This window comes from Cricetulus griseus, chromosome 4, assembly GCF_003668045.3.
Source record: "Cricetulus griseus strain 17A/GY chromosome 4, alternate assembly CriGri-PICRH-1.0, whole genome shotgun sequence".
NCBI classification, from domain to species: domain Eukaryota; kingdom Metazoa; phylum Chordata; class Mammalia; order Rodentia; family Cricetidae; genus Cricetulus; species Cricetulus griseus.
Window position 1 is genome coordinate 123,197,595 of NC_048597.1, and position 24,800 is coordinate 123,222,394.

Here is a 24,800-nt window from a genome sequence, read left to right on the forward strand (position 1 = left end):
GTATTACCTGTACAAATATCCCAAATCAATGGCACCTTTGTTTCATCTAAAACTTACAAAATGTGGTGTTCATAAGTTTCTGGACCTTGGAGTTCACACCTCCTATTCGGTACAGGCCTAAAATGGTGATACCTGAGGGAAGAAAATCACAAGTGAACACGGCTTAAGGAACTACTCAAGCAAGAATCTAAAAACCCCAGGCACGTGCACACTCAGAATCTGGCAGCTACTTATACAACTTTGCCGAGGAATCTCAGCCATCTCAACCCTGGTAACAGCCTCCCACCCCTGCATCACAGATTTTTCAGAGCAGGCACTGAACATCTATTTAAAAGTCTTTTGAGATCTTCACAGAGCTAAAGTCAGCCTGCCTAGTCACTACTCTTTGAATATAAAAATGCCTCAAAGACCAGAGACCAGTATTTCTATTTCTTCCCAGTCAGAGAGTTCTCCCTCTGCATTCAATGGTCCTATGTCATTTACATCTTTATTTCAAAGGCTGGGAGCAGACTGAGAGAAACCAAGGATTCTGCTTCAGTCCTTATTAACACTCACAAGTGTAGGAAAATTCTGAATGCAAGTTCAAAGAACGCTGAAGCAGAACAGGACTTTTGCTTTAGCAGGAGTCTCAGAAAGTGAAATTAGTTGACCTGGGGGTGGGGGCAGTTTCAACAGGTTCTGATTTGTTCCCATGGGAGAAAGAATGGAACAGCCATCCAAATGACAAAGGAAAAGAATGTAAGGCCAATAGATGATGAATAAAACCTTCCTAAGTTCTTATGTCCAGTGTTTGAAAAAATTGAAAGAACTTGAAATGATAAATAGTATTTTGCCTTTCCATAAGAAGTATACAGGGTAACATTTTGAACAATCTATGAGAGAAATAGTATAGGGGTTACAGTGGTTAAGAGCAAATGGCTGAACTTGCAGGAGCCAGGTTCAGTTCCCAGCACCCACAGAATGGCTCACAACCATCTGTACCTTCAGTTTCAGGGACTCTGATATCCTCTTCTTGCCTCTTCAGGCACCAAGCACGCGCACAGTATGTACAAGCAGGGACTCACATAAACATATACAATAAAATAACTAAGTCTTTAAAAACAAAGAGTATAACCAGTTGAAATTATAGCTAGCTATATATTCACACAGTTTAAATTGATACCATTCTCAAAACTATTTTTGTGTTCATGGCCAAAGCTCACTTTCCTTCTCAGTGAGAGTTTCGAGTGGAGGGATGAGACACGTGGGAGTGGCCATACACCCTTCTACACACTCACCTCTTGTTTCCACAGCTTGGATGCATTTTCTCACAAAGTTGAACCCCGCTTCATTTAAGTACACTGCAAGGGAGAGACAGCCTAATTAGGGTCCGATGTGGAACTTGCCTTTCCCCTTCAGCTGGCTCTGCTCCGTGCCTTCAAGGATCTTACCACTGCGTTTATCAAATACCTTTGTACAGCAGGGAGGTTCACACTCACGGTCACTTCATCGATCTGCATGCTAGGAAGCACAGAACACTCTACGTTGTGTTGAGAGCCTCCATTTTTCCTAGAGGCAGCACCCCCACATCTAGGTAAATTCTTTTGGTGAGTGGAAAGTGATAGTAAGACCTTTCATGTAGTCATTCTTTCCCATGTGGCCCTGACAACACCCTGAGTCTCTTAACATACTGCATCAGGTTGCTGAAAATTCCACTTCTCTTTGCTGTGATGTCTGGTGCTCTGTTTTAACTTAGGTGTCTGGATTTCAAGCCGAGGGTTCTTTTAAGTACATGCTATACACTCAGAATAACTCAGACATGCTCTGTCCATGTGTCAGCAGCTCCCCCTTCTCCGGGCTGAAGTAGAAAATAGCAAGCAATTTTCATTCTCTGCTAGACTTTTAAAATCACCCTTAGTGCTGGTGAGATGGTTCAGTGTGTAAAGGCACTTGTTACTGAATATTGTGACCTGAATTTAATCCCTGAGACCCACAAGGAGAATCAACACTGCAAGTTGTCCTCTGACCTCCCCACAAGTGCTATGGCAAACATGCCGGCCAACATACAGCCACCCACCACTCACTCACCTACTCAAACAATAACATAATAAGCAGATTTGCTTTAGTTTTTTAAGCTGTGGAGTTAAAACCAAATTCGATTAATTACATAAAGGAAGACATTTAAAAAGGGCAAGTACCACCCAGAGGAAACACTTGAGAAGTCTTTATATTGTAATAATTCTCATCATGTGGTAGGTACGCATTTTTTTCAGTATGCCAAAATACTAATAAATTGAGAATAAATAAAACCAATAAAATTAAAAACCTTCTTCCAATTCTAAAATGGTGGTTAACTTTAAAATTTGGGTACATCGTTCAACTTGTCAGCTCCAGAATGACACACTATGACCTGGAGCATACCCACTGATTTCTTTGAATGAGACCCTTCACCTATAAAATGTGAGAAGAGGCACTCAGTAGCCACAGCTATCATCCCAGCAATAAAGAGGCTGTGGGTGGAGGATGTAGAGTTCAAGGTCAGCTTGGGCTACACAGTGAGACCTTTTTAGAGCAGAAACTAGCAGCAACAACAAAATAAAACAGCAACAAGAGAGTCCAGGGAGATGTAAACAAAAGAGCAAGAAGAGCCCACCTCTTCTGTCAGTGTCACGGACAGCAAACAGACCAGCTCAATGAAAGCGGTTTGTAAAGAGATGAGGAAGATGATGTTTACTCTTCCACAAAAAACTTGGGTTAGTAGGACCTGGGGAGATGACTCAGTAGTTGCAGTGTTTGCCGTGTCAGCATAACAACTGGAGTTCAGATCCACAGAAGGCAAAAAAGAAAAAAGAGAATAAATGGTGGATGGACCTTGTGGCTCACCTGTAATTGCAACTTCAGAACACCGACACAGACGGTCCCCGGGCTAAGCTGGCCAGTGAGACTAGCCGTACTGGTGAGCTCTGGATTTGATCAAGAGACCCTGACTCAATGAGTAATGTGCAAGAGAAATGGAGGATGATTCCAGACACCAGCCTCAGGCTCTCCTTGGCATAAAAATGCACCTTCACTCACATGCAAAAACATTCAGACAGTTGTCCATATACCACACAGAGATGGAAACAGAAAAAAAGAAGAAAATGTTTGTGACTTGGCATGGCTTACCTCTCTGTTTCCTCTTTTACAAACAAGTATGGTAATCTCTTCCTTATAGGACTGCTAATGAATGAGTTAAAGTAACATTTGGAAAGCTACACATGGGGTTTTAAATAGCGTAGTTGCTGTGGGGTGTTGACTCTGAACTTAAACCTATTGTTGACTGTACTATACTATAAATCACCATGTATGTATGTATGTATGTATGTATGTATGTATGTATGTATATATGTATGTGTGCTTCATGGACCTGGCCTTCTTTTTTCTTTGGGAATGTCTGAAGCAACTATTGCTTAAAGAAATGTCAACCAGTTGTACCATTTTAAAAAGGCATATTATATTACTTACTAATAAAAAACAATTTAGGGCCAGAGCAATGATTTGGTTCTTTTAGCAGACATAGCTCAAGCATACAGTGATGAAGCCTCATGAACCCAGGAGGCTGCTGAAAAGATAGATTGGACATTAAGAAATGTCCCTATGTGTTTGTTATACTTCAGTAAATCACAATGATCCAATGCAATGTGTCACAGAGATGAACAGACTGTGCACACTGTGGCTGCTCTTTACATATATTTACTGCCCTGTTCTTCACTAAGGAAGGCAGTATTTCTCAGCAACTTGAAGACTGGTTATGGTCATGTGATCAGTGTTATCCAATGAGATGAAATGGAAGTGATCCTGTTACTTCCCTAAAGACCAAGATCTAGGCTTTCCATTTTCTCTTGCCACTGGCATAAGATCAGCATGATACAAAAGGAGACTACTCTGTGAACTCGAGTTTCAGAGTGGAAGCAAGCCACTGAGGACCTGTGTGGACATTCACTATGAACCAGCAGTATCCTTTGCTGCTGCAAGCCTCTGGGATCTGAGGGTTAGCTATCAGCACACCGTGTCCTGTCCAGATCTTATTTAATTATGTGTAACTTAAGCAATTTTTGCTGTAGCAACATAGACTCAACAAAATAAATTCAACTGAACAAAATTAGTATCTGTAAAGAGAAACGTAAGCCTCTTTAGAATCATCTCTTGTCAGTTCATGTTCACAGAGGTCTATTCAACAGTGCTTCCACTAGAATACACAGCATTTTCTGCTGTGGTGTAGTTTACATGGTTTGCCTCCAGCTGACATGATGTAAGATATAGTTACATTGATGCTCATGGAGCATCAGTTTTTAGGAAATTCATGTGATGGAAAATGAGCAATTTTCTAAAGTCATGAGAGGATTATTATATCAATTTCATTTGTGCTAAGAAAAATTCAACTGAAGTAGTATTGCTGTTTTAATAGTGGAAAAAGAGGAACCACTTACTTCTTAATTTTAGACCATGAGAAGGTGTATTAGTGAGTCAAATAACACCATCAAAAGGTTGTGCATGAGCCAGGGAGAGGGCAGTGAGTAGAGCCCTTGCCATGCAAGCTTGAAGTCTGGACCTCCAGAGCCTACATGGGGTTAGACTTGGTAGCATGAACCTATAATCCTGGCATTCGACAGTAAGATGGGAGCCACTAAAAGGAGATACCCTGGAAGCCCAGAGGCTAGGTCACCTCATGTTCTTGGCTGCAAACAGGAGGTCTTTTCTCTATTACAGTTGAAGGTAAAGCCAACAAGGTTGTGCTATAACCTGAACATCATAGTGTGGCATGTGGGTACCATGCTTTCACATGTAGATGCTGAGTGTTTCTCTACCTCTCCTCCAGTAGAAGACAAAATACTCTTGGTGTGGGGTAGAAAGAGAACTCATCCTATGTGATAGAAACAAGGAGTTCTGAATGGGTGCTATGTCTGCTTCAGAACAGGAGACCAAGATGAGCAACCAAATGCTGATACCCTGCCCCCTTCTTTACCATGTCTGAGCTAGCACCTTCTTTGGTGGCTTATTCCCAGAGACCTCCTCATGTCCCACGCCTACTTCTTCCACAATCTGTAAACTCTCCCCGAGACATCCCCTGTGCCCCATCCCTACTTTTCCCTGTTTTAGAGAAGACCAGAGAAGTACTCAGAACCCACCTGCCACTAAATTCCCAGACACTGAAACCCTATAGTACTAATGCCACTTGGCCTGAAGACAGACTAACTTAATACTAAGTTAATTTATTCATTCAAAAGTTAAGTGTAAAGCATTTTCTCCCTGTTGGAAACTGTTCAGGGCTAAAGCTTTCATTGAAATCCAACTAAGTTTCCATGAGACTGTTTAGCAGTACAAAAGCAATTAATCTTAACAGAATTATAACCACAATGAGGAAAATAGCTTCCCACAGCTAACAAAGCAAAAGTCCTTGTTCTTCCTCTTGATTCAAAGCCTAGCGGGCCCTTCCAGATGTAACCTCAGTAGTCTTACTGTACCTCCCCAGTGCTGCCAGGAAAAAACAATGCTTGTCTTTAATCACCCATTTACATTTCTAATCTGGCATTTTCGATTAAGAAGATACAGATATCCAACATCATACCATTTTTCAGAGGGGAAAAAACATGAATACATTTATTGGTACTCATGATGTCCTCAGGACCTTTCTCATCTTCCTGAAGGATGAAGAGTTGGCACCCTTCACCTATTATACTCATGCAATACATGTGACCTAGAACTCCCTTCAATGGAATAAAACTTTGACAGTTCTGTTCTGTAGAAGGATGTAATGATGGACCAAGTTCCACTAGGGAACCTGTGGTGGAGTTCTAGTGATAAACTATCTTTGCGATGCAAAGTCTGGAGGAATATTGTTCACAGATGGCAAGTGTTTAGAATGTGAAGAGAAAGGCTATTAATCTCTTTCACACTAGGAAGACGACATCCCAAGGCATACATGGAGAAAGTCACCTAGACAATGGTCAAACGTTAAAGTTGTACAGAAACTTTAGGATTATATACCACACACAGCTAAGATGTGACTGTAGCTAGCAGAAACATCTATTGAAATGGACCCTTTTTGCATACTCCAGGAATAAAGCAGGTACATGATAGAATAGTGCATAGCAGACCACATAGGTGGATGTGAACCAAATACTTCTGCTTTCACAATTGCCACTCCATCTAGATCCAGGGGCAAAGGGTCTTTTAGAAAGGCCCCACAGAAAATGTGTCATCTGTGAAAAGACAAAGTGCAAGGCAGCACCAGAGAAAACCTGGGGCACATGAATTGACTTTTTCTTAATTAAAGACCAAGATGGAGGTGTTGAGACAGGACCTGTATGTCAAGAATGGTAACTTGTTTTCCTGAAAAATGAGCCCAGATGGCAAAATTATTTAGAACTATTAGTGAGATTCTATCCCAATGGTCCTGTTTGAGGAGTAGTTTCATTCTCACTTTAACTGGATAGCATCTGTTTAATACTGGAGACAGCTATGACCGTTAACCTTAAAATGAATTAATTAACAGCATCTTATGGTCTCAAGAAGAATATATTATGTCACATAACTGCAAAAATATTTACAGATTCAATATCCTGGACCAGTTATTTGTGGGGTTTCTGTTATTTTGTTTTTCACATGAAGCTTTGTCATAAGTATGATCAAACTTTCCTTTTCTAATGAATTACACAGCTTCATTTATAGCACAGAGAGCAACTGTTGAATCAAGTATGACTGGAAAGCAAGGGTCTTCTCCCTGCTCAGGCTGTAAAAGATTTCCCGGCTCCACCAGCACACCACAGCCTCACTAGCTACTCAGTGGCAGATGCTCTGAATCCTTCCACTACAGCCTTGTTTAGGGCCACTCTAGCTCTTAATGTTTTTATTTTTGGGGTTCTCAGTGGAACTAAGAGTTAAGAGTATTTCCTCTGGCTGTGTGGGAGGGAATGGATCAAGTGAGGGGAAATACACTAGCAAGGGTCAGAAGGGTCAGAACTCACTCAGTTCCAGGAAATGCAACTGGTTTTATTTGTGATTTACTCTGCAGGGCAAGTCGGAATGGAGGGGAGCTTATGGCTGATTAAGTTTCTATTCCTTTAAAACTCTTCCTTAAGTCAAAATCTAAGAGGTGTTCATGCAAAACTTTTAAAGGAAGATGAGAAAAGGGACTTACTTTCTTCTTTCTTGCTAATTATGGCAGGCAGTGTGTAAATCTAGAAAACAAAGGAGGTCAGTTAGTTACTGCAGTTAATGGACCATGCATAAGATTGGCAAGGTGATGCAAACATTGAGACAAAAACCGTGGGCCTTGGCTCAAGGTCCAGCAATTGTTTCCAGGGTGCAGCCATCTGTCCAGTTGGTCCACTGACCTCCTACTATGGTTCCATCCTTGATGGACCAGCTTGGGCTAAGTTCTGCCCTTCACCATCTGACCTTTGCATTTCATTCTCTCCCCTGATTTGTGCTTAAGGCATTTTCTTCTGGAAGTGTCTCTCACAGTGGGATTCATCTGGCTTTGCTCTATCCTCACAGGAGCTGAAGGTCCTTGTGGGCATGGTCTTGATTACATTGCACAGATATCAACCCATCCCTGCATCTGCTCCAGGTCAGGACTTCTTAACCATTTGGGAAAAGTTCAAAATTTTTAAGAATCTATTGCTGATTGTTGTTCTTGATTTTTCATTTATTGACCTTGTAAAGTACAATACAGTAGAAATAGAAAATAATCAGCAGAGAACCATATCTTTTCATTAAGTAATAGGATAGGATTGATGTAAAATCCTATCCTTGTGTGCTTAGATGATCCTCCAAAGTGTACTCACAGTGCCTGGGCTCATCTGACTGTGGCCTGGAACAGGGCTTAAGGGAGGGTCCTAGAGAGCACTCTATGCTAAGCACCATTGCTCAGGCATTTACTTTGGACTGTTCTTGGGGTCTCTGCCACCCATGGAACCTTCTCTAGTGATGGGTGATGGGACAGCACCTCCTGTTTATTCTACCTGCTTTCACTCTACAGACCCAGGAACAGTGTTCCGAAAGAAAGCAAACAACAATTAATGAGCTCTTTCTTTCCTGGATAAACACCCCTGGTGTTTGTGAGTAAATTACCACACAGACATCAAAATGACTATTACAAACAGGATGTGCACCAGATGCGGAATGCCTCCCATCCACTGCTTTCTTAAGCTGTCATTTCTCAAAATGGCCTGAACTAGTTACCCAATAAAATGATGCAAGAAATGCAGCCAAATTAATGATTATAAATATTTTAAAGTAATTTTAGGACTTGCATTAGTCTTGGGAATGTCTCTGAAAAACAAATTACAATTAGGATTGCATGCCAGTGGCTGAGCTGACCCCAGAAAAAGCAGGCTGGGCCATTGCCATCTGATTTGTGACTCTAATGTTCCCAGTTATATTATGTACACATAGAAAGCACATGCAGAGGTACTCTGTGAGTTTCAGAGTGAAACACAAATTAGAGGTGATGTTAGTCTCTTACCGGTTCTTTTCCATCCATGGCCTCCAGCCAGAGTTTCCGGTTAGCTTCAGAGAATGCCTGTAGTGTAATGATGCCATGCCTATTGACAGACAGACACTCTAAATGTGAAATTCATTCCATTAAGCCCTTCAAAATTTACAATTTTCAAGTCCTTGGTTAATTATAAAGTCAGAATTTGGAAAAGAAGAAAGGTAAAAAAGATTAAAAGCAATGAAGAAAAGTAGAGATAGAAAACCAGAAAATTTTTTCTACAGGTGTTTTTCAGAAAAGTCAATGTACACACACATAACACTCACTCATACACTTATGCAGACACACACTCACACACACATACACACACACATACACATGTATGCACACACTCACACAGGCACACACAGATATACCATATATGCATACATGAACAGAAACACACATGCACACACACAGACACTCACACACATACACACAAGCATGGACAAACACATTCACACACACTTTCTAAATTTAAATGATGACAAGTAAGTTAGAAGGTATAAGGCACAGGGCTGTCTGAAGGAGTTAGTTCAAACAATTTCCCTGATATGGAAAAAACAAGATGGCAAATGATTTTCTGAGCTGATTTCACAAGCTACCTGATATTCAGCAATGAGGACCAGCTAGTCACTAACAATGCTGGTGTGTGAAGCCTCAGCTCAAACAATCCAATGATTAAACACTCAGTGTTTCTCTGCACCATGATCACGGCATTAAAATGAATTCCCTGAAAATAATTCTCAAGTCATGTGGGAAGGTATACATCTGTACCTGGGAGGCTGAGGTTGGTCAGAGAATGCAAACCACAGCCAGATTGGCTTACACAACCAGACTGACTACAGAGTGAGAACCTGTCTCAATAAACAGTGTTCCCAAATCTCTTCCATGCAGGCATGCTGAAATAGTTCTTAAGGATATATTTTCATATAAAAGAAGGCACCATATAAAAGATGTGAACGTAACATGAAATTTTATATAGATAATCTCATATAAAAGAATTGATGTCTACAAGAGTTAGTTCCAGGACAGCCTCTAAAGCCACAGAGAAACTCTGTCTCGAAAAATAAAAATAAAAAAAGAAAAGAATTGATGTAGTCAGCTTGAAAATTGCAAGGATCTGCAAACACTGGGAAAGTTTTTCATTGCTAATAAATTATTAACAATTTGGAATAGCATAAGATGACAACAAATTACTTTTATTTCTTCTGTAGATATGGAAATAGCTCATTAGAATGACAAGAAAGGAAAACGTATATAAGGGCCCAGATAATCTGGTGTGATTGAATTTATTTTGTTTCTCTAGGACAAGTTTTATGTACCACAAGCTATACTTCAAATTTGTGATCCTCCTGCTTCAGTCTCTCGTTCTGGTATTATAGGTGCATATTGTCATGCCCAGCTTTGCTATACAATTTTAAATCAATGCTAAGGTATCAATGATGGAATTAGTTAGAACTGTCAATGTTTGATGCATGGTTATATTTTGTGCTGTTATTGGTGCTCATAAGAACACTTTATTATCTCATTTAACCCTCAGGAAACCCTGGAGGTGTAGACTTGTTTTCCTATTTTAAAGATGGTATAACAAAAGCACAGAATTATGTAACTATAACTAGAAAATGTGGAAATATATTAGTGCTGTGCACACAGTAGGTCTCTTAAAGCAATGGACTTGGCCAGCTGTGGAGTTTGTGGTATTCCTTCTGGAGTCTTCTTATTCCTTGGTAGCAAAACCATCAGGCTTCAAATGACATAAAAAAAAAAATGCTTGTCCTGAAGCCAGCGAATGATGATGTGGGCTTTTCCCTCTTTGTTGTTGTTGTTGGGGAGGGGGGGGGCAGACAGACTGCTCCACCTTCTACTCTAACAAGACAATTATGTCAACTCTCCAGGTTCTTTGATGTGACTTTTTCCCAGAATAAGGTCTCCCATTTCCTATTTAAATATCATACCATGGAAAGTTACTGGATAAATGTGTGGAAGAGTGACATAAACAAGCTGATGTACGCTTTACAAACACTGCATTGTTTCATGTTGTGCTTGTTGAATGTAAAAACAGAAATTAGGTAAAAACTACAAAGTGGAAAGTAATGCTCAAACCTTTCGACCACTTCTATGTCAAAGCAGAAGCGTTTGTCAATTGAATCTGTCTTTCTTCGGATACATGACTTTAGTTTAAACATTTCAGGTGAGCCAGTAAGGAGGCCATTCTGAAAAAACAAAGGTACATAGTTACTAACACAAGTGAGTGAACTGCAGTGCACTGATACAATGTTGCCACCTGAAAGGGTTAACTTAGCCGGGCGATGGTGGTGTATGCCTTTAACCCCAGCACTCGGGAGGCAGAGGCAGGTGGATCTCTGTGAGTTCGAGGCCAGCCTGGTCTCCAGAGCGAGTGCCAGGATAGGCTCCAAAGCTACAAAGAGAAACCCCATCTTGAAAAAACCAAAAAGAAAAAAAAAAAGTGTTAACTTGAAGATAAGTCCTTGCATAAAGGCTTAACTTCATCTAATGTTTAATCCTCCCAGCTCATTAACTGGGTCATTCATTATTTAATCTCATGTGTTTTATCTCAAAGAACTCTGTGACAGGACTTCCCTTGGACACATATGCTCTGACAGGAACAGACACTTACAATGTACATGCTCTTAGGACACAGACTTAGACATGATATTACCGTCACTGAGCATCACAGTTGCATGTGCAGTACATGTGCTAGAATGCTACCCAATTTCTCCATCAAAATCTCCTATAATAAAAGGTTAAACATAAAAATTCCCCAGGTAGTAAGAAGTTAGTGCCATGGGTATGTATTTTTGTACTGGTGCCTACACAGTAGCTAGCTCCAAGTCCTAAAAGAGCCTCTAGAATAATGAGGCTCACACTGAGTGTGCTGCTCATACCAGTATCCCGATAATGAAGCTCACGTTGGCATCCCTGCCTCTTAGGAGTTCCTTATACACGGGAGATGCCTAGTTACATCAGGGTTAGCTCAACTTCTGACAACCCTGCTTGGCTGCAAATTTCACAGACTTATTATTGGCACTTTGATTGGTCCATTTGCATGATGAACACCACAACTGGCACACACGTTGAATTTCTGACAATCACTAATCAAGCGAGTCACAACTCCACGTGATTTGGGACTTGGCAAGTCTGAGGGTGAGAGTATCCACAGGCTTTTTCTCTGCTATGTTTCCATTTCTTTTGCGTCTGTCCTTCACTTTGAATTATTAGGCTCTGGTGGATGCCTGAGCACAATAAGTTTCAGCCAACACATCTAGTTTCCATCATTTACCTCTGCCTCACTCTGCTTTACAAACTGCCTAGGAGATTCATGACTCATTTACTTTCTAGAAAGAACTTCTTCATCTGTTAAAATAAGATTGGAACAAATTATCTTTTGGATAAAATCCACCTCCAGACTTAGATCTTAGTGCATGACTGAATTCACTAATTCACAAGATCAGCTATTGCCTATGTTGGTAAGTTAACCAAAAAAGAAAGACAGAGGGAAGGAGGGTGGGATGGAGAGAGAAAGAAAGGAAGACAGAGTGAGTTCCACCCTATATGCAATCAAGTCTATATCATTGAGACACATTTAGCAACAAATTTACTTTTGGGGTAAGTGAGTCCTGACTGGTTTCTTTGAGAAATTTTTTAGCCAGCATTTTGGTATGTGAATTCCTAGGCTGTTAGAGGCAAGGGCACACACAAGGGCAGCTGTAGCATCACCAGCTGGGACAGGATGCAGAGTCCCTGAGCCAAGCAGGGTCCAGCCACTGCAGTTCCTTCCTTAGTTGCTAGTCAACCCATAACACAGAACTCTACTTCTGAAGTGAGAGATGTAAGAGGGTACCCCAGTCTTCTACTGAAGGACCCTATCTGTAAACAACCAATTTATAAATACACAATAGCCCAGGTCAAAGAAAAACACTGCCCAGTCATTTCATAACATTAAGTTCACTAAGCTTTTTTTTTTTTTTTTTTTCAAATGAAATTTTCAGTGACATTACTAGGGACAGGAAGCACAGGCAACACTTATTTAACTCCCATTCCTTAAATTGCAAGCTTAATTTGAAAAGAAGAAAGCGCACTCACCATCTTCCCACTGGCTTTCACTTCTGAGACACTCATTGTGAACATTTTGCTTCCTTTGTCGTAAGTGCAGTAATGTTTAATCCATGTAAAACCCAATGGTCCTAATGCAGGAGACAAAAAGCACATCAGACTCAGATCCACGGTTTGTCCCCAAGTGTGTGCATGGGCACACTTGCCCGTGGAGAATGTCCACACACCACCGTAGCTGGAGTGTGCACTGTGGGGAAGGCCAGTATGGGTAAAGGTGACTGAGGATGGCGTCATGGAATCAAACAACTATCTTTACTCAAGCTCTCTCAGACAATCTGGAAATCCATGAGCGAGCCCATGTGTAAACTTCAGCTGTCTTAATCTTGTCTATAAACATGGAATCTAGTAAGCAGATCCAATCAATTATGGACTGAAAATATTTGAAAAACCAATCACACTGACCATCTGTAACTGTTTTTGGAATTGAGGTCTCACTTTGAAGCTCAGACTATTCGAAAACTTACCATGTTGCCAAGGCCAGCCTTGAGCTCAATGACCTCCTGTACTAAGCTTCCAAGAGCTGGATGATCACACACACACACACGCACACACACACACACACACACACACACACACACACACACACGTGCGTACCCATTCCTGTCAGCTGATGAGAATATGTTTAATACTTAGCATGGCCAGACATACGCTGTCATCCGGTGACCACTTGACAAATGAGCTAAGCTGAGGTGGATGATCATCTACTCTGACTTTACTGATGTTGGAATTACTTCCTCTTATGTTGCCATGGGAGAAATGAGCCCATGGTGGGGGATTGCACACAGAGGGTAGGTGCTGGGAAGCACCACTCTTGGTGCTCCAGGGCTCAAACAGCAGAGGCAAGAGGAGAAGTTCAAGGTCACTATCAGCTAGGTTAGGGCTGCCTGCGCTACATGAGACCTTGTCTTTTAAAAAAATCCAAATGTTCTTAAAATCATAAATCCCCTATTCATGTTATTTACGTTAAAGGAAATATGCCTATTAGTAATGCTTAGTTTTGTTCCCTGCCCCAGAAGCACTGTCCCATTTCTCACAGCACAGCACATCATGTTATGGGCTGATGGGTATTGTCCCTGAGAACTCGATGCTCCTGCATTTGCAGTCTGGTGTATCCGTCCTGCCTTTCACTGACAAAGTACAAGAGCTTGAATTTCCCCAGAGAAGCCGAGTGTCCTGAATCCAGATGCCATGGGTGGGTTGGGAAAAGAGCTTAGGGCTCCTTTCCTCAAAGCTTCTTCAGCTAATGCTCCACCCACTTAGCTCAGAACTAGTGCTCCACCCACTTAACATAGAACTAGTGCTCCACCCACTTAGCACAGAAGTCCTTAGCCACCTCCTTGCAAAATGTGACTGCTGCCTTGATTTCAGAATCCCACACTCAAAACCAAGCAAATAAAACATAAAGCAGCATCTTGATAAGCATTTCATAAGCCACTGGGTTTCCTTTTTTTGTTGATAATAGTGTCCTTGTGTCAGCTTTAACTTTGGCTGACACACTACTCCAGATCTTAAGATGACTATACACATGCACTTTGCAATCACAAGGGATTACAGCAATTAACTCCAGTCTGTTCCAGAATCTCTTCATATTACAGTACTTGACAAAGCTTGATACTCTGTGTCATGCAATGTAGAATACTTAACAGCTGCGAGCTGATGAGTGGGACATGGCTGATGCAAACTGGCAGTGACTTTATTACTTAGGCAGCGATGTATGAAGTAAGTTCAGCTGTTGTTTTCAAATGAACCTGCCACCATGCTCTAATGATATTTTAGACTGAAAAAGTCTTTTTTCTTTGCCTTGTCTTAAACTTGAAACCTCCTGCACCCCGTGGTGACATTTGCTGTTTACTCTGCCCCGCCCCCACTTTTTGTCCTTTAAAGCTTGCTGGCAGCTGTGTGGGCAATAGGTCTTAGACAATGGTCTTTGACAATCCCTTTTATGTATCTGAAAAATTAAAATTTATCACAATTCCAAAGCTGCAAAACAAAAGATCAACTGTCCTGCCCTGTGACCACAGTAAGCTGTGACAGATATTGTCATATTTATGAACACACACCTTTACCTCAGAGCCTTCAAGTTAGACATTATACAAAAGGGCATTACACATCTAAAAAAAAGCAAGCCTGCCAGCTGTGCGGGCAATAGGTGTTCTTTTTAAAGATATAATACTCTAAATTGTTTTTTATTATTTTATTTTTGACAAAAAAGTTGTCTTCCTATAATATATTCTGATCATGGTTTCCCTTCCCTCATATCCTCCTCTTCACCCTTCCAACTCCACCCCCCAAGACAAACAATGAAAAACAAATAAGAATAAAACAGAACAAACTAACAAAAAAGAACAGAAGAGCATATGAAATATAGAGATGCAGCTATACAGACAGACAGATAGACACATACCCCATAAAGCTTGTAAATCATAATACATAAGCAAAAGGCCAGTAAGACTAGTTGGCTATCTACTGCTTGGCATGAGGCTGGCCCTTAAGAGTGCCTTGTAGGCCCAGTGAGACTCATTGGAGGAACTAATATTCCATTTGCAAGCAGGTATCAATTGAAGGGAGCTTATTGGTTAGGAACGGGAGCTTGTGTCTGCTTCCCCATCTCAGCACTGGGATCCCTTCTGGTTTGGACCAGTGCAGGGCCTGTGCAAGTTGCCACAGGACCTGGGAGTTCATATGTGCAGCAGTCCTGCTATTGTGGAAGGCCTTGTTTCCTGGAGTCTTCCATGCCCACTGGTTCTTACAATCTTCCCACCTCCTGTTCTCACAGTTCCCTGAGCTCTGAGGAGTGATCCTGTTTTCTGTTCCAGTGTGTGAGTCTGTTTCCTTTTATTGGGTAATTGAGGCCATTGGCACTGAGTGTCAATGAACAGTATTTATTGATTCCTGATATTTTGTTGTTATGCTGTGGGGCTTCCTTCCTCTTTTGATTTGCTGCTGTGTGATTATTTATTCTTCATGTTTTCTTGGGTATGGTTAACTTGCTGAGATTGAAGTTTTCCTTCTAGTGCTTTCTGTAGAGCTGAATTGGTAGACAGATGATGTTTATATTTGATTCTATCTTCGAATGATTTTTATCTCTCTTTTTATCTATTGTAATTTGTAGTTTTTTCTGGGCTGCCATGGGTAATCTCTTAGTTTGTAGAACTAGGCTCCTCTGGCTTTTAGTGTCCCCACTGAGAAGTCAGGTGTTACTCTTTTTTTTTTTTTAATTTAAATTAGAAACAAGCTTGTTTTACAGGTCAATCCCAGTTCCCTTTCCCTCCCCTCCTCCCTTGCACCCCAACAATCCCCTATCCCATTCCCTTTCTGCTCCCCAGGGAAGGTGAGGCCTTCCATGGGGGATCTTGAAAGTCTGTTATATTATGTGGAGCAGGGCCTAGGCGCTCAGTGTCTAGACTGAGAGAGTATCCCTCTATGTGGAGTAGACTCCCAAAGTCTATTCATATACTAGGAATAAATACTGTTCTACTACCAGAGGGCCCATAGATTGCTCAGACTTCCTCACTGACACCCATGTTAAGGGGGTCTGGATCAGTCCTATGCTGGTTTCCCAGGTATCAGTCTGGGGTCCATGAGCTCCCCCTTGTTCAGCTCAGCTGTTTCTATGGGTTTCACCAGCCTGTTCTTGACCCCTTTGCTCATCACTCCTCCCTCTTTGCCACTGGATTCCAAGAGTTCAGTTCAGTGTTTAGCTGTGGGTATCTGCTTCTGCTTCCATCAGCTGCTGGATGAAGGCTTTAGGATGGCATATAAGGTAGTCATCAATCTCATTATAGGGGAAGGGCATTTAAGGTAGCCTCTCCACTATTGCTTAGATTGTTAGTTGGTGTCATCCTCTGGACATTTCCCTAGTACCAGATTTCTCTTAAACCTATAATGGCTCCCTCCATTATGGTATCTCTTATCTTGCTCTCCTCTGTTCTTCCCCTGACTCAACCTTCCTGCTCTATCAAGTCCTCTTCTCCCCTTCTCTTTCTCCTAACTTCCTCTCCCCTCCCCCCATGCTCCCAATTTGCTCAGGAGATCTTGACCCTTTCCCCTTCTCCAGGGGAGAATCTGTCTCTCTTAGGGTCCTCCTTGTTTCCTAGATTCTCTGGCAGTGTGGATTGTATGCTGGTAATCCTTTGCTCCGTAGTCTGCTTTATATATTACTTTGTCTTTATCCCTTACAACTTTTAAAAAAATTTTTTATTAGTTCAAATTAGGAACAAGCTTGCTTCACATGTCAATCCCTTCTCCCTTTCCCTCCCCACCACCCCCCAACTACCTCGCACTTCATCCACCCTCCACTCCCCAGGCAGGGTAGCGCCCTTGATGGGGGCTCCCCAAAGTCCACCACATCATCCTGGGCCGGGCCTAGGCCCTCCCTCATGTGTCCAGGCTGAGAGTGCATCATCTTGGGTGTATGCCCAAGAGAGGAATTGCTGCATCTTGAGGTAGACTAATTCCCATTTTTCTGAGCAACTGCCATACTGATTTCCAAAGTGGTCTTACAAGTTTGCATTCCCACCAGCAATGGAGGAGGGTTCCTTTTTCTCCACATCCTCTCCAGCATAGATTGTCATTGGTGTTTTTGATTTTAGCCTTTCTGGCCAGTGTAAGGTAAGATGGAGTTGTTTTGAGTTGCATTTCTCTGATGGCCAAGAATTTTGAGCACTTTCTTAAGTGTCTTTCAGCCATTTCCAATTCCTCTGATGAGAATTCTCTATTTAGGTCTGCACCCCACTTTTTAATTATATTGTTTGGTGTTTTGGTGGCTAGCTTCTTGAATTCATTGTATATTTTGGAAATCAGCCCTCTGTCAGTTGTGGAGTTGGTGAAGATCTTTTCCCATTCTGTGGGCTGTCGTTTTGTCTTACTGACTGTGTCCTTTGCCTTACAAAAGCTTCTCAGTTTCAGGAGGTCCCATTTATTAATTGCAGATCTCAATGTCTGTGCTACTGGTCTAATGTTCAGGAAGCAGTCTCCTGTGCCAATTTGTTCAAGGGTATCTCCCACTTTCTCTTCTAGAATATTCAGTGTGGCTGGATTTATGTTGAGATCTTTGATCCATTTGCACTTAAGTTTTGTGCATGGTGACAGATATGGATCTATCTGCAATCTTCTGCATGTTTGAATCCAGTTATGCCAGCACCATTTGTTGAAGATGCTATCTTTTTTCCATTGTATAGATTTAGCATCTTTGTCAAAAATAAGGTGTTCATAGGTGTGTGGGTTAATATCAGGGTTTTCAATCCAATGCCATTGGTCTGTCTATTTTTGTGCCAATACCAAGCTGTTTTCAGAACTATGGCTCTATAGTAGAGCTTGAAGTCAGTGATGGTGATGCCTCCAGAAGATCCTTTATTGTATAGAGTTGTTTTGGCTATCCTGGGTTTTTTGTTTTTCCATATAAAGTTGAATAATGTTCTTTCAAGGTCTGTGAAGAACTGTGTTGGGATTTTGATGGGGATTGCGTTGAATCTGTAGATTGCTTTTGGCAAGATTGCCATTGTTGCTATGTTGATTCTCCTATTCAAGAGCATAGGAGATCTTTCCATTTTCTGGTATCTGCTTTAATTTCTTTCTTTAATGACTCAAAGTTCTTACTGTACAGGTATTTCACTTTTTTGGTTAGTGTTACCCCAAGATATTTTATGTTGCTTGTGGATATTGTGAAGGGTGATGTTTCTCTGATTTCTCTCTCATTGCATTTATCATCTGTATATAGTAGGGCTACTGATTTTTTTGAGTTAATTTTGTATCCTACTACTTTGCTAAAGGTGTTTAATCAGCTATAGGAGTTCCCTGGTAGAGTTTTTCGGGTCACTTATGTAGACTATCATATCATCTGCAAATAGTGAAAGTTTGGCTTCTTCCTTTCCAGTTTGTATCCCTTTGATCTTCTGTTCTTGTCTTATTGCTCTAGCTAGAACTTCAAGTACAATATTGAAGAGATATGGAGAGCGTGGACAGCCTTGTCTTGTCCCTGATTTTAGAGGAATTGCTTTGAGTTTTTCTCCATTTAGTTTGATGTTGGCTGTTGGTTTGGTGTATATTCCGTTTATCATGTTTAGATATGTTCCTGCTATTCCTGTTCTCTCCAAGATCTTTATCATGAAGGGATGTTGGATTTTGTCAAAGGCTTTCTCAGCATCTAGTGAGATGATCATATTGTTTTTCTTTTTCAGTTTGTTTATATAGATTACATTGATGGATTTTCGTATGTTGAACCATCCTTGCATCCCTGAAATGAAGCCTACTTGATCATAGTGGATGATTTTTCTGATGTGTTCTTGGATTCAATTCGCCAATATTTTGTTGAGTATTTTTGCATGGATAGTCATGAGGGATATTGGTCTGTAGTTCTCCTTTTTAGTTGTATCTTTGTGTAGCTTGGGTATCAAAGTGATTGTAGCCTCATAAAAAAAGTTTGGCAATGTTCCTTCTGCTTCTATTGTATAGAACAATTAGAGGACTACTATTATTAGCTCTTGTTTGAATTTCTATTAGAATTCTGCAGTGAAGCCATCTGGCCCTGGGCTTTTTTTGGTTGGGAGGCTTTTGATGACTGCTTCTATTTCATTAGGGGTTATAGGTCAATTTAAACTGCTTATCTGTTCTTGGTTTAACTTTATTAAATGATATCTATCCAGAAAATTGTTCATTTCCTTTAGATTTTCGAATTTTGTGGAGTACAGGTTTTCATAGTATGACCTGATGATTCTCTGGATTTCCTTAGTGTTCTCTTACAACTTTTAATAATCTTTCTTTGTTCTGTATGTTTAGCATTTTGTTTATTATATCTGAGGGCTCTTTCTTTTTCTGGCCCAGTCTTTTTGGTGTTCTATATGCTTCTTGCATCATGATAAATACCCCCTTCTTTAGCTTAAGGAAATTTTCTTCTATGATTTTGTTGAAAATATTTCCTGTGCCTCTGACCTGTGTTTCTTCTCCTTTCTCTATTCCTGTAATTCCTAAAGTTGTCTTTTCATAGTGTCATAGATTTCTTGGATCTGTTGTGTCTGGATGTTTTTGGTTTTTAGATTTAACATTTTCTTTGACCTAGGTAACCATTTCTTTTACCTTGTTTTCAACACCTGAGATTCTTTCTTCCTGGTCTTGTATTCTATTTGTGAGGCTTACTTCTGAGGTTTGTTTATTTACTTTTTATCTCCTAAGTTTTTTATTTTCAATTTTATTTCAATTTTGGTTTCCTTTTGTGACTCTATTTCTACTTTTATGTCTGGAACTTATTTCATCATTTTATTTCATTGTTTTGTGTGAGTGTGTGATCTGAAAGACTTCATTAGGGTGTATTCATATGTCCTTTAACATCCTTGAACATGTCCATAATTACTATTTTGAAGTCCTCATCTTATGTTTCAGTTATATTACTTTTCAAATGGGCTACTATGGTAGAGTTGCATGGTTCTGGTGGGGACTTATTGTTCTGGCTATTATTGATTGTGGTTTTATTCTGGTGTCTAGTCATCTGTGTTTGGGATGATTGAGCTGATTTTAAGTGTTGATATCTGGCCTTGTCTTCATTGGGTGTGTATTTTGTTTCTTGATTTGTGTTGCATTTAATGGGTGGTAAATGTTTTTGTGGTTGGGAGAGCTTCTTCAGGTAACAGATTAGGAAAAGAGGTGTGCTGGGACGAAAAGCTGAGGAGGGATTCAAGAAAGAGCTAAGGGGACCCTATTCCCATGTATAGTCAGGGTCCCCAGGGAGCTGGAGGTGTGGTGAGAAGAGGTGATCCCACAAGAAGGTTGCAGTTGAGCAATGAACTGTCTGAAAGACAGAGATGCAAGGGCTAGTGGAACCAAGAATTGCTCAGTAAATGGAGTTGAGGTGGGAGAAGGGAACACCTGTAAGAAGGTTTTTACATGGCTAAGGATGAGAATGCAGAGGTCATAATGGAGGGCAGGAAGGATAATATCATTCACCTAGCTGAGTCTCTGCCAGGTATGGACCCTGGGGATCCAGGGTAGAGAGTGTCTTTAGGAAAGAGCAGCTAGCAATTTAAGGCAGCTCTAAATTGTTTGAGGAATTAAGTGAAACAGACTTAACCTGCACAGACTAGCAAAGATTCGTAAGTACATTCATTTTAATATCATCACAGGAAATTGAGATATTTGATACATATTATCTCTAATTCTTGGTGAACCATTAAGAAAGATATATACATTTTTTTCTTTATTTTTTGGTTTTTTTGAGACAGGGTTTCTTTATGGCTTTGGAGGCTGTCCTGGAAGTAGTTCTTGTAGATCAGGCTGGTCTTGAACTCACAGAGATCTGCCTGCCTCTATCTCCTGAGTGCTGGGATTAAAACCGTGCGCCACCACCTCCTGGCTCATCTTTTTTCTTTTATGAATGAATAGGTTGAATTTAGAAAACTGTTGTGGTGGTTTGAAAGAAAATTAGGAGGTGTGGCCTTGTTTGAGTAGGTGTGATCTTGTTGGAGGAAGTGTGGAGGTGGGCTTTGAGGTCTCATATATGCTCAAGCCACACCTAGTGAGATAGTTCACTTCCTGTTACCTTGGGATCAAGATGTAAGAATTCTCATCTTCTGCATAACCACATCTGCTGGCATACCACCATTCTCCCAGTAGTCATGTTCCCCATCATGATGATAATAAACTAAACCTCTGAAATTGTAAACTCCCAACTCAATGAAATGTTTCCCTTTATAAGAGTTGCCATGGTGTCTCACCCTCACTGGCAAGTCCATTCCCTCACTGTTTTAGAGCCTATTTCCTTGGGATTCCAGCATATACTGAAGAACAGCTGAGACATCCAGTCTTGTATGTTCCATTGGGAATCAGCCATTGTTGGAATAGTCAGACCACAGCCTTTAAGTCACTCTAATAAATCTACCAGTCCTGTTCCTCTAGAACCTTGACTAATAAATACACTGACTAATAAGACTAGCCCCATTGGAGAGCTCTGGGCTTGACTGACAGAACCCATCTCAATGAAAAAGCAGGGTGATATGGGGGATGATTTCTGATATGAATCTCTCTACACACAAGTGATGTGTGGGTACAACCACATGGACCACACACACTTGGAAAATGCAAAAGGAGGTAAGAAAAGACCTCCTATTGGTCCCTGGGACTCACTTTTCTCCTGGACATAGAGATAACCCTCCATGGTCCACTGGCTGGGTGGTCTGTAATCCTGGTTGGCAGATTTCATCCGCTGCATCAGTCTTTCTACCTCTTGTCGAGTACTTTCAAAGTTATTCCTTGTCTGAGGGAAAGAGACAACAAACACACTTAGCATGTGCACCAGGTTGGAGGAAATTCTCAACTAACATCTTAAAACTGCCAAAGCTATCAGGGTAAACCTAACCCTTTTGGTTCTGTTAGACATAAAAGGACTCTCTTGTGCTGAGCTGTATGTCTGCTTTGAGCCACTTTAATGGAAACATTCCTGATGACTGTCTACACTCTTCTCTGACTCTCCTTGTGATTGTGTGAGACTTTCTACCTTCATACTCTCGAGGGAGTCCCAAGTAGGTGACTATGGCAACTGAAATCATTAACCATCTACTTAGATAGCTAAGATTGAAAATAGATACCTAAGACCTTAAACTCTTTTGAGGAAGAAGAAAAAGATACTTTCGATATTTGTGACAAAGAACAAGCTAAAAAAAAAATACCCCCTCTTTCCCAAAGGCTTGTTTTAATTTTTTATTATAGAATTAAAATCATTTTGCTGGATGAACTCTCAGATAAATTTATCACATGGGTAGATTAAGGTGGCCTCTCAAATAAACTGAGTTCTAGAGTCTACATCTCAGTGAATTCTAAAGTTGAATGGCTTTGTTGAGAAGACATCACATGGTTTGGTTTCTGGAAGTACCAACAGTTGTTGGAACACCAGTGTAAAATTCATAGGAAACCAAGTTCTTACCTCTTCATATACTTGATAATAATTTGTGTAGGCTATAGAAAAAGAATAAGGTTTTCTCCAAAAGAATCTGTTTCACATTCAAAACACATCACCCTAACAAAGTGTGTCTAAAAACATAAAAACAACAGCTTACCTCCAGTTCTCTCTATGGTCCACAAACAGAGAATATAACCATAAAGTAGATTAGGGTCTTTTTCTCTGAACTATCTTGCTGTTTTTTTTTTCTTTAAAACATTAGGATTGACTTTTTCAAGTGCTTCCTTTGTCCTATCCCAACTGTGGTAATTGTAGTAAATACAGAAACAATTTATGAAAACTCTCTGTTATCTGCAATTTTTCTTTTTAATTTTTACTGAAGACAGACAATTGCCTTCCACATTGAAAAAACAATGCAAGTGTATTAAAGGTGAAACCATTTTTGCTAGGGAATTTAAGCTAAGGAGAAGCTGAAATCCAAACATGATTAGAAAAATCCAGTTGCATCCTTCTTCGGGGACAGGGACATGCCAGCTCAATAGTGTACTCACTAGACTGCACAAAGACAAGAAACAAACTTTTACAGAAGATTGAGGAAGGCTTCCTTGGTTATTACGGCTAGAGTGTTATGTACTCGGGATTTCAGTGACTGAAGACTCAACATCAGGGCTTGATTCTTGCCCAAGTTTGACAATGGCAGAAATGTATTAGCTAATGGTGGAAGTGGCACCATGTATTCAGAGCCTGGGAAAACTAGGTGGTTTCACTAAATACCCTGGTGGAAATGGATGGTTTGTAAGTAACTCTCATCTGATCTTCAACACAGTGCTTGCAAATACTTCAAAGCTGCATTTAAACTTCTCTGCAAATAATTGTCAGCACATGATTACATATGATTTTAGAGCTGAGGCCTTAGAATGTGAAGACTGAAACCTTCATTTTGAAAATGCAGTCATACTGTTTTCTCAGCAGGTAAGATGCCAAAGTCCCTCGTGTGCTCTCGGCTTTGAGGAGTAACTCATAGCTAACAGGTACACACATTGTGGGTGTCTGTGGTGTGTTGATGTCTGTATACATTGTAAAATCATTTCTATAATCAGGTTAAATATGTAGGCATCACCACATTTATTTACTATTCTTGTTTATGTGTGGCAAGGAGCATTTAAGGTCCATAAAATATTTTATATCTATATCACTGTATTTTATATACTTGACACAGTTGATATGAGAATTCCAGAGCCTATTCATCCCTGGTCACCCACTAAGCTAATAAGAATACTAGGTAACTCAGGCCCCTCCACCTTGGTAATATTTACTTTTATAAAATGTAGTAGCATACATTTTTTCAAGACAATATCAGTTCGTCTCTGAGATGTTTAACTAGGAGTCACTAGGAGATACATTATGAGGACATCTATAAAGTTGACTTGTAGTTCACCATATTTAGACAAGGTCTGGCTTGGCTCTAACTGAGTCACTCCAAGGTCATTGCTAGGGAATGATGGCAGAAGGTACATTCTTACATTCTGCAAGTTGAACTGCAGCTGTTGCTTATATGGTGCGAATTCCTGGGCAAGTTCATATCCCTCGTGGTAAAACGTAAATAGTCCTTGCAGGAAGGACAAAAGCTGCAAAGATAAAAGCATACACAAAATCATAAGAGTCTGCTATTTATACATGAAAAGATCAGTCAATGTAAAATATCAAGGAAATCATTCTAATTTCTCAAAGTAACAACTTTAGCTCAATGCCTTTGACCACAGAGTCATGAATGTGAGACAGAAACAAAGATCTTTGCTCTTTCATCTCATCTCTATCTGGTCATGAACAGGTGTACTGTGGATGGCTCTGCCACAGATGAATCATGAAATAACCACTGGAGGCCTCTCGGCAGGATCATGGATAATCAGAAAGAGTCTCTAGCCAAAACAGAAGATGAAAGGGAACTGCATATAGAGAAGGGCCAGAAAGTCACAGGAAGGAGCAGGTCAAGGCGAGTTAAAAAAATCACCACAAGGTGGCAGTACAGATCCTGGTATTGGCTAAAGAAGGGTTTTTAGCAAGGAGAATTCAGTAGGTAAGAGTTGGGTCAAAACATGGAGTCACATGATTTTCCCTACCTTCAGAAAAAAACATTCCATATTTCTAGCCTTGGAATCACAAATGTATTAGTGTTTAATTTCTATGTATGTGTATCTGAAAGGAGGGCTTATCCTAAAATTATGGGACAGGTATGTTTATATGGTAAGTTTATCAAAAAGAATTGATTTGATAATTTAT

General features: G+C 40.5%; 1 protein-coding gene across 3 annotated transcripts in view; it reads right to left on the bottom strand.

The window, feature by feature from the left end:
- Positions 1 to 24,800, bottom strand: part of Arhgap42 (Rho GTPase activating protein 42) — a 224,442-nt gene that overhangs the window by 18,231 nt on the left and 181,411 nt on the right. For all 3 annotated transcript variants that reach the window (XM_035444354.1, XM_035444353.1, XM_027415152.2), the window contains 8 exons: positions 24,044 to 24,148; positions 21,749 to 21,878; positions 12,605 to 12,705; positions 10,604 to 10,713; positions 8,489 to 8,567; positions 7,160 to 7,199; positions 1,278 to 1,340; positions 58 to 132 (listed from right to left, as the gene is read on the bottom strand). In XM_035444354.1, the coding sequence (XP_035300245.1) occupies positions 58 to 132; positions 1,278 to 1,340; positions 7,160 to 7,199; positions 8,489 to 8,567; positions 10,604 to 10,713; positions 12,605 to 12,705; positions 21,749 to 21,878; positions 24,044 to 24,148 (703 nt within the window). The remainder of the gene's footprint in view (positions 1 to 57; positions 133 to 1,277; positions 1,341 to 7,159; positions 7,200 to 8,488; positions 8,568 to 10,603; positions 10,714 to 12,604; positions 12,706 to 21,748; positions 21,879 to 24,043; positions 24,149 to 24,800) is intronic.